Source organism: Cnephaeus nilssonii (genome assembly GCF_951640355.1).
Source record: "Cnephaeus nilssonii genome assembly, chromosome: 22".
NCBI lineage: Eukaryota > Metazoa > Chordata > Mammalia > Chiroptera > Vespertilionidae > Cnephaeus > Cnephaeus nilssonii.
The window spans coordinates 27,688,152-27,700,395 of record NC_137093.1 but is presented as its reverse complement, the minus strand read 5'-3'; the positions used below and the strand labels follow the sequence as shown (position 1 = coordinate 27,700,395).

The 12,244-nt window shown below is 56.2% G+C and overlaps 1 protein-coding gene across 1 annotated transcript; it reads right to left on the bottom strand.

Moving 5' to 3' along the window:
* Positions 1 to 1,448: 1,448 nt before the first annotated feature.
* SNRPD3 (small nuclear ribonucleoprotein D3 polypeptide) lies at positions 1,449 to 11,551 on the bottom strand. Its single transcript, XM_079762292.1, has 4 exons — positions 11,385 to 11,551; positions 9,832 to 9,975; positions 3,921 to 4,113; positions 1,449 to 1,683 (listed from the first exon to the last, which is right to left on the bottom strand). Exons 2-4 carry the CDS (start codon positions 9,955 to 9,957, stop codon positions 1,622 to 1,624), a joined length of 381 nt encoding a protein of 126 aa, XP_079618418.1. The 5' UTR covers positions 9,958 to 9,975; positions 11,385 to 11,551; the 3' UTR covers positions 1,449 to 1,621.
* Between the last annotated feature and the right edge of the window lie 693 nt (positions 11,552 to 12,244).

Below are 12,244 nucleotides of genomic sequence, written 5' to 3'. Positions count from 1 at the left end.
GGAGCAAGTTCATCTGCGATGGCCCCACACCCAGGAACCCTCCCCTGGAGCTACCAGGCAGGTCGCCCACGTGTCGGAGGAGCTGGGGAGCTGGAGCAGCTGCTCTGGGGGTCTTTGCAGCCTTCCTTGATGTGCCTGTGGTACTGACCGACCCCACCCATGCTTGCTCCTTAAGAGGGTGGTGGTTTTTTAATTTATTAAGAGGGGAAAAACAAAAAAAGAGGGGAAAAACACGATTTGTTGGTCCACACATTTACGCATTCACTGGTTGATTCTTGGTGGATTTTCCCCCCTAGTTTTTTTGAGAGAGAAAGGGAGAAACACTGATGTGAGAGCACAACATTGGTCAGCCGCCTCCTGCCCGGCCCCCCCACGGGGATGAGGCCTGCGACCTGGGCACGTGCTGACTGGACATGGGACTGGCAACCTTTTGGTGTACAGGATGCTCAACCAAAGGAGCTACACCGGCCAGGCTACTGGTTGATTCTTGCGTGTGCCCCGACCAGGGATCGAACGCCGCCTGGATGCATCAGACAACACTCTAATGCAGCGGCCGCCAACCTTTCGCCTCACGGACCACCCGTTGGCGCCGGCTGCTCCTTCGGGATTTCTATTACAGGAACAATAAACAGGCTGTTACCTCTTGGCAGGGTCCTGACGATGAGGCAAAGCTGCTGAGAAAACCCCCATCTGCTGCCAGCTGCACAGATGTGCTGGACCGTCTTCCTCTCCCGTTACCTGAACGCTGTGTGCAACGCGCACGTGCCAAGGGCCAATCGCTGACCCCCTGCCTCAGTAGCTTCCGCTGTCGCCCATCCTTTACCGAACCCCGGCAAGACCTCTTCAGCATGTGACGTCTGCCGACGCTTTCCCAATTTCCGTGTCTTTGTCAGTGTTCTGCTTTGCCTCCCCTCCCCTCTCTACCTTTGCAACACCGAACGCTGTGGTTGTGCCAATCGACGCGGAGACGCTCTGATAGACGCCTAAGAAGCTGTCCCCACAAACCTGGTGACAAAGCCAGGCTGGGAGCCATAGATGCTGGTCACTAAATTCGTTGAATTGCCTTTTAACATTAGACTGCTTTTGCCAAGTGCGAAGCCACCAGGGTTTCCAGGCTCAGAGGTCAGAGTACTGGACCATGTCAAGGGCCAGGACCACGCATGCGGTGTTTTTCAAGCTGAATTGATGACGTTTCCGTAAAGGTGACCTGAACACAGCACCACGCCATGCCTGTGTCTGAAGAGAAAACGAGACGGTCTGTGCGTGTGCTAAGGCTTAGTGCGTGTGCTAAGGCTTAGCCGGCCAACTGGCCTGGAACAGCACTTGCAACGTTTATCGAGAACTGCGCCACTTCAAAGTGCTGGCCGGGTCCCCGGCGATCTCCCAGGGTGTCACAGCCCAACCTGCTGCCAAAGCAAACAACACCAAACTCCAAAATGAACACATAATCCGTATTTTCACAAAAAGAAAAAACAGCCACCACATTTATTTAGTTGAACATTTCTCCTGATCTAAAAAGAAAGATGTCAAAAGAACAGCTAGGACCATACACATAGCACACACTCCACCGAACCCAGAGGACCTACAAGAGTAAGGGCAAAGTTCTGAGCCGCAGAGACCTTTATCTTCGCTTCTGGAAGATGTTCCCGCGTCCCATTCCACGTCCTCTTCCTCTCGCGGCCACTAGAAGGGGGGAGAGAGAGGACAAGTCCCGGTCAGCATGGTCAGCGAGTGCTCGCCCGAGGGCCTGGCGCTTTGGGAAGGCGCTGGAAAGGCCACCCGCCCCACCCCACACCCGCCCATCGCCTTTCACAAAGGAAAATGGGACCCAGAGGGACGAGGACTGACACGGGCATCCGAGCTGGAGCGGGCACCAGCCCCCTGCCTGCCAGCAGCACCGCTCTCCACAAGAGGCTCAAGGCGGAGCACCGAGAGCAAAGGCTGCTGGGGAGCAAGTCTGGGCACCACAGTAGATGGATTCCCCGAGCTGGCCTAGCGCGAGCTAATGAAACAGGACAGATGCATTGACTTCGCACTTAAAATTTGGGAACAAATACGGTTAAATGTTAACATCTGTTAAATCTGGTGAGGGGTTTGATTATCCTTTGAGCAATTCTGCGTGTATGAGATGTCTTACAATAGCGACACAAAAATAAAACAAACTCACAAAAAACAGAGCCACACAAAGGGTGCAGGAGACTGCGGTTCTGTGATGACACGTCTAGGCCCGTGGTCGGCAAACTCCTTAGTCCACAGAGCCAAATATCAACAGGACAACGATGGAAATTTCTTTTGAGAGCCACATTTTTCAAACTTAAACTTCTTCTAACGCCACTTCTTCAACATAGACTCGCCCAGGCCGTGGTATTTTGTGGAAGAGCCACACTCAAGGGGCCAAAGAGCCGCATGTGGCTCGCGAGCTGCAGTTTGCCGACCACGGGTCTAGGGAAACCAGGCTCCAAGGGACGGGGAGAATGCTCTGGTGGCTGCTAACTGGAGCCGCACCCTCTCCGAGCTGCCCTGAAGGGGGCGGGAAGCCACCTGAGAAGCAGCCACAAGCTGATAGCACCAGAGCAAGGGCCGGGGAAAGGCACAGGGGGCCCGGCGGAAGCCAGGGGACCCGGCAACTCACTGCCAAATGCCTCCTGCTCAGAGCCACTGGCTCCGCCTTTTGCTGGAGCTGGCGCAGGCACAGTGACAAGGAGCATGCGCTCCCGGGGAGCAGCAGTTCCAGCAAGGAAGCCGGCATTCCTGCCATCGCTTCTTGCCCAGGACAAAAGGTCCAGAGCTTCTATCTCCCCACAACCGCCTCTTGTCTAGGAAGGGCAAGATGAACAGATCAGTTTGGGAGGCATTTTATTTTATTTTATTTTATTTTAATTTTATTGATTTTTTTACAGAGAGGAAGGGAGAGGGACAGAGTTAGAAACATCGATGAGAGAGAAACATTGATCAGCTGCCTCCTGCACACCCCCCACTGGGGATGTGCCCGACACCAAAATACATGCCCTTGACTGGAATCGAACCTGGGACCCTTCAGTCCGCAGGCCGATGCTCTATCCACCGAGCCAAACCGGTTTTGGCTGGGAGGCATTTTAAAGGATCACTTTATTGCATCTTTAAACCCCAAGCTACCTCATGAGATACACACGCAGCTAAAGATGCTGACAGAACCAGTGGCTTTCCTGCACCAAGTCTTTTTACCAATATTAAGACAGAGTCCAACAACGACACGTGCTTTCCTTAGCTAATCAACGCGGCAGAACCTTCCACAGACCCAAACAGAACCCCGCTGACTGCGCGAACCCAGGAGAAAGCCAGCCTGCACCACCGGGAAAAGGCTGTCTCCCTTTCAGAACACGAGAAGAATTAATTTCTTTTCAAACAGAAGAGGCTTTGAGAATGGAAGTTTGGCCCCTTTAACGGGTAAATGGCTTAAAACTGCTTACGTCTCGTCTGAAAATGGAGCCCCATCAGCATTCCCCCTTCATGCTGAGGGCCCACACACACCCAGGCTCTGAGCGGCTGCCCCCTTGCTGCCGACGCCAAGCCACACCACACGTGGCGGCCTGCTCAGCCAGCTGGACAAGAGCACGCGGACCCCAGGCCCCTGCTCACGATCCTGGGAACAAAGGGCTCCGCAGAGATGAGACTTAGCTCCTTGTCTGCTTAAGGAGAAGAGAAGCCTCTATCTTTTTACTAAGGAGCCACTTGGGATCCCGCATAAGCCTTATGACTGCGACCAGGCAAGGCAAGAGAGAGGGCAGGACAAGGCCCCAGCCCCTCAGAGGTGGGGCCCCCAAGTTTTGGTAAAAGGGTAGCAGTGGGTGTGGAGATGGCTGAGGTGGGGTAACAGGGCCCTTTCCTAAAAGACACACAGCAAACCCGCATGTGAAAACCAGGGCATCCGGAACACCTACCTTGGGCCTTGAGAATAGCAGCTTTCCCCCGGCCGGCCCCCGAGCCTTGGTTTTTATTTTTCATGCTCTTTAACATGGGCGCGTTTTTCAGCATGTCAGGCAGAATCAGAAAGCGGATCTTGCTCCCACGGATGTACACCTGCTCCAGCTGGGCCACTCGGCCATCTCTGTATGTGACGGTGATGTTGGACATCTGGAAGAAAACCACCAGCTCATCAGCAGGGCCAACAGGCCAGTGGAGAACACGGCACACAGAGGGGGAGCCCTGGCTGGTGGTGGTGGTGGTGGTGGGGGGGGGGGGGGCGGGGGAGAGTCCACAAATGCACAAACCAACGTCTATCTATATAAAAGCAAAGTGTCCCCTCGGGAGTTCGATCACTCGCTATGATGTGTGCTGACCACCAGGGGGTGGCGCAGAACGGAGGAAGGGACCCTACCCGTGCACGAATTTCTGCCTCTAGTCATGAGATAAAGGAACCAGGCAAAGCCAGGGACTGTGCCAGGCCCTTGCACACATGGTCCTCACAGCACCGCCAGTGGTATGAGCATGCCACTGTTACAGCTGAAAAAACGAAGCACTTGTCCAAAGCCCAACAGCCAGAATGCAGGGAGTCGCCTCACACCCAGCAGGCGCTAGCTCTGCTCTTCTGCCCGGTCGGCGTGCGAGGCGCTCCCAGTGGTGATGACTGGAACAGGCAGGTCAACTCTGTCCTCTCCTGCATCTGCCCGCCCAGACTGCAAAGGCATGGAGGCCACAAGCAGGCGGCAGATGCGGCTCTACCCTCCCAGAGTGCACTCTGGACCGCTCACCTGGCTTGGGTGACTGGGGACTGAGAAGTATGAAGGGCCTGGAATACCAAGAGGGTTAGGGCAAGCGCTCGCCCAGAGAGAGACAGGGCACTCAGGCAGGAACTGCAGGTGCGAGGACTGGAGCAGTGGACTTGGGGCCAAGGACAGGGTCTTCCCCCCAGGCACTATGGGTCACTAAGCTCGTGGACAGAGGAGGGGGGGTAGGGTTAGGGCAGCACTTTGGGAAGATAACTATGCTAATGTGGATAACGGGACGGAGAGGCGGGGCGCCGAGCGGTGAGGCCAGCCAGGAGACTGGCGTGGCATGGGAAGGGGACATGAGCCTGCTGGTGCCCATCTCAGCGGGTCCACGTTTTCCAGGAAAAGGAGCTTATTTTACGTCTCCTGGAGGAACGAGGGTTACAATTCATTCAGAATGGGTCAAGCCCACATTGCAGAGGCGTGCTGTCTCCGGATTCCTGACAGATGGTCGGCATCTCAGACTCACTCGTTCTCTTCTCTACGTATCTGTCTCTGTCAGTTGGAAGTTTCTAGAGTTGCAACCACTGTCCCTGTTACACCCTCAGGGCTCAAGAGTCCCATCATCTTCGGCTCCAGGCCCAACACCCCCAGTTCCTTAGCAAATTCCCAGTTCCTAAGTCCTTGCCATCTGTTCTTGCCTAGGAGAACACCCTCACGTCTGGTGCCACAAACGAACACCAGGGGTGGTTGGTTAGACTACCTGAGAAACACGGACCTGCCCAAGGTTCACAACACCACCCCCACCTGTGACTCCACAGAAGACAGGCCCAGCCCCCCCACTTGTCAGGGAGGTAACCCTAGCTAAGTCTCCTGGCTCCCCGGGGCCTCAGTTCCCTCACCTACAAAGCGAGGAAAAATACCCCATAACAAAGCCAACGTTCGCCGAACACTTGCCAGTGTCCCAGGAGATCACACACCCCGTAAGATAGATCCTGCCGCCACCCCCACAGAGACGGGGTGGCACAGCCACCAGAGGCAGGGCTGTCTCTCTAGTCCCCTGCCTGAGCCCACACTGCCCCCGTGTGGCCTGCTGGGGTGTGAACCCAGGCCCCCCTGACTAAATCCACTCTTACACACCAGACCACCACATACTTCCTAGGACCATTAAGGAGCAAATGAAATGAGACAAGTATGTCTAAATGTTTCCCTATTGCCTAGCACATGACAGAACCTCAGTAAACGACAGCTAAAATGTCAGTTGAAATTAAAGGGGAAAAAGTCTACTTTGGGGGCCAGGCTGCCAAGTCACTGTCCTTCAGCACAAACGGGTACATCTCATTCCTCTTGTCACCATCTCCCCAACCCGTTTTGCAAATCCCTGACAGAGGTTGTTGTGTAAGATAAGAAAGACGTAAACCACGAGTTTTCACAAACAGTAGGTGTTCTGGCTGGAGCGGACAGAGCCCAGTACCATCTGACTCCTATTAGCGCCCCAAGAACGGCCCGCTGTTCCTCTCACGCTCCCCGGGGGGCCAGCGGAAATGACTGCCCGCCCACCCACGCGGCTCGCTAACAAGCCTGAGCTACATTCCCAGGACAAGGCGAAGGCTGTAACTCCAGTGAGCTCGGGTTTAATGTAAGTCGGGCGGGAACACCCAGCTCGCTCAGCCTTCCCAAATAACCACAACCAGACCCAGCTGGCACAGCGGCCAGGCTCCCGGGGAAACGGCGTCTTGGAGAGGATCTCACACAGCAGTCCCCACGGCTCTCCGCGGCCCGAACAATGACAGGGAAAACTCCAGAACTAAGCGACTCCTAAGCTTTAAACCGCGCCGTTCTGAGGAGCACAGTGACATCTCCTGCCCTCTGCTGTCCCACCGGGACGTGGCTCATCCCTTTGTTCATCCAAGTCACACTATACACACTGCTCAGCTGTCAGCCCCTTAGCAGCCACTGCTCATCAGAGCAACTGTCATGGTGTTCAAGTAACCTGTATTCTACTTAATCACGGTCTCAAGCCATTCATATAACGTTTGTTACAATATATTGTTATAACTGTTCTATTTTATCATGTTACTAGAGGCCTGATGCACGAAATCCCCCCCCCCCTCCCGCTGCCGGCACCGGCTTCCCTCTGGCTCCTGGCACCTGGCACCGGGCTTCCCTTGCAGCCCCGCCTTCGTCCCGAAGATCCTCTGGTTAATTAGCATATTATGACTTTGTTATTCTAGATTTTTGCTAATCTCTTACTGTACCTAATTTACAAATTAAGCTTTATCATAGGTACTAGAGGCCCAGTGCATGATTGAATCATGCACGTGTAGGGTCCCCTACACGCTTTCGCTTTTTGCGGTGGAGCTAGGTGCCTGTCCGCTGGTGCCGGAGCAGACAGGCACCCAGCTCCCACGCTTTTGATGGTCCGCGGCCACTGAGGGGGGCTACCCTGCTGTTGAGAGGCGCAGGGGGCGGGACTCCCGCCCCCTGCGCCTCTCAACGGCCGCTGAGGGGGGCTGCCTTGGACACCTGGCTACCCTGCCGTTGAGAGGCGCAGCTGGGTGTCCGTGGCAGGCCCCCTCAGCGGTCCCGGATCTGGCCGTTGAGAGGCGCTGGGGGCGGGAGTCCCGCCCCCTGCGCCTCTCAACAGCAGGGTAGCCCCCCTCAGTGGCAGCAGATCCGTGCCTCTCAATGGCCGGATAGGCCACCCCGAGTCCCGCCCCCCAGCCTCCCGCCGCCCAATCGTGGGCGTAGCGGAGTGATGGTAATTTACATGTTACTCTATTATTAGATAGGATGAGTAGGGTACTATTGGTTCCAAGCATCTCCTGGGTGGGGGGGTGTGTGTCTTGGAATGTACCCCCCTTGGCTAAGAGGGGATACTATACAGTCCAAACTGTTACGGCAGCCCCGGCAGACTAATCCTGTGGGGCACGTGGCTGGCCCCTGCTGTCTGACAAGCAGCTGCTTATTTATCTGCAACCTCAGGCCGAGGGGCTGCTTTCATCCCTGCTTAGAAAGGAGGGAACAGCGGATGAGAGGCCCACACGCACTCTAAGTCACATTGGGGGGCAGGCTGCACCCTGACTCGAGACAGCTACCCCCAGGGTCTGCGTGCTTCACCTTCCACTGGCTGCACCTGAGACCAGCAAGGTCACCGGGCCTGACACCCTCACAGTGCAAACGGGCAGCCTGAGGTCCGGAAGCTCAGGAACGTCCACATAAATAGCTGAGTAAATCCATCAGGATTCCCTACCCCCCCCCCCCCCCCCAATTGCCTTCTACTCACGAACCTGAAGAACCTTACAATGAAGGAGGATGCCTTAGCCAGAGGACTGGATCTATGCTAGTGGTTCCTCACCAAGGCAGAGGAGGCCAAGCCCCACAGGACCTACCGAGAGCCCACACACCCATCTCCACGGCATCGACACCGAGAGAAACCTGCCGTCGCCAATGCCTACCTCCCTGCCCCAGCGGGTCAACCTGGCAGGAAGATGATGCTCAACGCTACAGAGAAATGACAAACAAATGAATAACCTGGGAATCAACGAACGGTTAAGATACCTGATCTGACCAGCCGCTGTGGCTCAGTGGTCGAGCGTTGACTTATGACCCAGAATTCATGGTCTGATTCCCGGTCAGAGCACAGGCCCAGGTTGCAGGCTCGACCCCCAGTGTGGGGCGTGCAGGAGGCAGCTGATCGATGATTCTCTCTCATCACGGATGTCTCTCTCTCTCCTTCTCTGAAATTAATAAAAATATATTAAAAAAAAAAAAGACACCTGACCCACAGTGTGACCTTGGGTAAGGTGACCTTCCATTTCCTCACCTGGGAAGTGTTAACCGTCACCGTACATTGAATTTATAACGTGCAAGGTGCTGAGCTAACTGCTGCACACACAGAACTCATCTGACCTTCAGGACAGCCCTGGGGTGGGGGTGGGGGTGCACTCCTGTGGTGGCCTGCGGAGTACTCTGCTGAGATCTCCCTTCAAAGGGACAAGTTTGTAAGGAACACAGGGAGCTGACAACCTCCGGCTGCCACCTGTGGATCCAGAGAGGCCACTCTCCCCAGGCTGCCAGCCAACGACTGACCCCAGCAAGGGGCCAGGGCCAGGCCACCAGGCCATTTCTGCCCCATGCTACACTGCTCAGGTGGTTTTTTTTTTTTAATGTTATTGATTACAGAGAGGGAGAGTGAGGGATAAAAACATCAATGATGAGAATCATCAATTGGCTGCCTCCTGCATGCCCCCTACTGGGAATCAAGCCCGAAACCCGGGTATGTGCCCTGACTGGCAAATGAACCGTGACCTCCTAGGTCGACGCTTGACCACCGAGCCATACCGGCCGGCTAGACTCTTCAATCTTGGCGTCTGTATCACAGAGGACCAAAAATAACACCACCCCATTTTACAGATGGGGAAACTGAGGTGATTAACATGCCTAAAGTGACATAAGATTCAAACCAACATATGTTTACAAAGTCCAAGCTCCTAACGGAGGTTTAAAGAACAAAGGAGAGAGTGTGCTGATACAATTTTCAGCGCTACACAAACCCACGTGATGTTAGTAAAAGCAAAACAGCGCCCAGGGAGGGCCCCCGTCAGGAAGCTGCTCCAGTTACCTGCAGGTGACAGTCACAGATGAGCCCTTTAATCGTACTCTCCCTACTGAGGGATGACAACTCTCCCCAAACCCACTCACCTCCAAAGGTAGTTGCTCTATCAAATGAGACTCACGCCCCCAAGAAGGACGGCAAATAAACAGTATGTGACTAGAAGGTTCTGTTAACTGCAAAGCGCTATGCAAACCTGTGGCGGCAAATGGAGAATGGCCCGACCCGGGACTCCAACGAGAGGGAGGAGAGCCACTTCTCTTAGGCAGGCCCCCGGACCATGGGAGAAAATGGTGACGGAACCAAGAAACCAAAGGACAAAGTTAACTTCCGGAATCCCACCGGGCTGATCCCCGCCCACCCTGTGAACCTGCACCACAGCCGCTCGCACACAGGAGGCACTCAACAAATCACTGTTCCCGGGAACAGCGTGGAGAAGACCTCCCGTCACCGCCTGTCTGTTCTCCACGCCAGAGGCACGGTTGCCCCGCCAGTGGGGGTGGGAGGGTGGGGGGTGCACGGGGCTACCTGGCAGTTCATGTTGTCCTCCGCCTCGATGAGCTTCCCGCGGTACACCTCGCCCGTGTTGGTCTCGCACGTCACGATGTGGCCCTCGGCTTCGTGCAGGACTTTGATGGGCACGCCGATAGACATCTTGGCAGGAAGCGAGCTCTACAGCGAGACAGACAAGTCGGCTCTGCGTTCAGAGCCCGAGAAGGCAGTGCCCACGCCTCCCTCCGGGTCCGACACCCCATCTCCCTCCCTGCTACCCTCTACCTCCATCAAAGAACCAATCCTGCATGTATTGGGGACGAGGGGAGTGTAACACATGTACCTTACAACGGATTCTCCACCCGTAGTTGTGGGTAACTAACACCCTTTTGGGAACCCGTGACATAGACCCGAGCTGCCAATACAGCAGCCGCTGTCTACATGCAGCTATTTAAATTAAACTTAATGAAAATGAAACTTAAAACGCAGTCCCTCACTCACACTAGACACATTTCAAGGGCTCAAGAGCCACATGTGGCTACATGGGACACACACACAAACACTGAGTGGCCAGATTATGATGATCTCTGAACGCATAATAATCTGGCCACTCAGTGTACTTCTCTTGAGTACCTCATTTATTTGATATCAAAGATACTATAAATCGTGCACCTGATCAGTTTTCCCCTTTGCACTGGCTGACAGAGAGCTCAGGGCAAATAGGTGGTTGATGTCCAGCAAAACTCTAGAATACTTTTGAGATACAAATACACGGAGTGGCCAGATTATTATGCGTTCAGAGATCATCATAATTTGACCACTGCAGATATAAACCCATGATGCAGGCATATCTTGAAGAGGCTGTGCACTGAGTTCAAACCCTCCAATGCCCTCTGACCCCCCACTGCACCATCCAGGCTGAAAAGCAAACATCAGCGTGCACACCAGGTTAACCATGTGCCATAAGCAGGAAACGCTCATCTTGGAGGAAAAGACATAACCACAGGGCAAGCGCCTGACGGCTAATGAAAAAGGGACAAGCGGTGGACTTTTTATCCCCGAAATGAGTAACGGCGGAGGGCGGAAACTCATCCATGGGCCGTGCGGTTGGGAAAGACACGCTCCCTTAGGGATTTTACGTGGAAGCGGGAACCACTGCAAGGAAGGCGCCAATAAAAAGGCAACAGCAACTGCAAAAGGGAAACGGGTTAGAAGCAGGGAGACGCGAAAAAACGTATGTGACCGCGTGGAAAGCCCGAGGGCCCAGCGCCTGAAGGGAGATGGAGGCCCAGGCGCGAGGGCGCTGTGAAAGGATGCAGGGGGTTGAGGCCGTCGGCCGGAAATGGCTTCCAGACTCCGGCCTGCACACTTCGAAAACCACCGGCCCGGGGACGTACAGGAAGCGAAGGGCGTGCGCTAAATGGACGCCCCTGCAGGCGCTCGGGAGGCGACGCTGATGCTCGGGTGGCCCGACTTCCCGCTCTCCCCTCCCCGAGCCCCGCAGCGCCCCACGGCGGTGCGTCCTTCTCCTTCCCCGGCCGCTCACGGGGGCCTCGGCCTACTCCTGCCTGCCCCTGGCCTCTCCTCACCGGCTCCGGCCTCCTCTTCCCTCCCGGTGCGGCGGCGGCGACGGCGGCGGCGACTCAGGAGACTGCGAGAGCGTGAGGCGAGCGAATGGCGGTCCCGCGCTCCCAGAATGCCTCGCGTTCCCAAAACGCCGCGCTCAGTGCTCGTCCCCTTCCGTTTCCTAGCTCGTCCCCGCGCCCTCCTCACCCCGCCGGCTGGGAAACGTGGGCTCTGGCACGATCGTTCCGGCCCCGGAATAGAGGGCTGATGATGGCGGGGGGTGGGGGTGGGCTCCGGTGCCGCCGGAAATATCGACCCTCAGGCCGGCAAGGGGACGGGGGATCGCGTTCCCAAGCACCCCGCACTAGGGGGCGGGCTGGGCCGGGAGGCAGGGACCTGGGGCCTGGGCCCTCGGATCGGGGCGGCAGGGGGTGAGGCCGAAGGCTAGGACCCCCCCCTCACAAGTCAACCTTTGGGGCGCCCTGAGCGAGGCGAGGTGTTTCGCCGTATGGACAGGGAAACAGGAATAGAGTAAAGAGGGAGGAGCGTCGTCCCTGAAGGGATTCGAAGTAGGGTTCACTCTCCTGGAGCCCGGCGCCGTTTGGGGTAGGACCTAGCTTGGACCTGAGGCTGAGCGCCTCTGGGGAGCCAATGCGCGCTGAGCGCCAGGGCTTCGGGGCGGGACTCATGAGAGGGGTGGGGCTTCCGGGGCGGGGCTTCCCGGCGCGGGGCTCGGATGGGGGCGGGGCTTCCGGTGAACGGCGTGGAGAAGGGCCCGCGCGTCTGCGGGAGGATGGGGAAGGGGTGGGGTCACCAGAAGCCGAGGCTGCGAATGGTCGGGGCGGGCTTAGCCCTGGAGGCGGGGGCCTCTAGGAATGGGAGT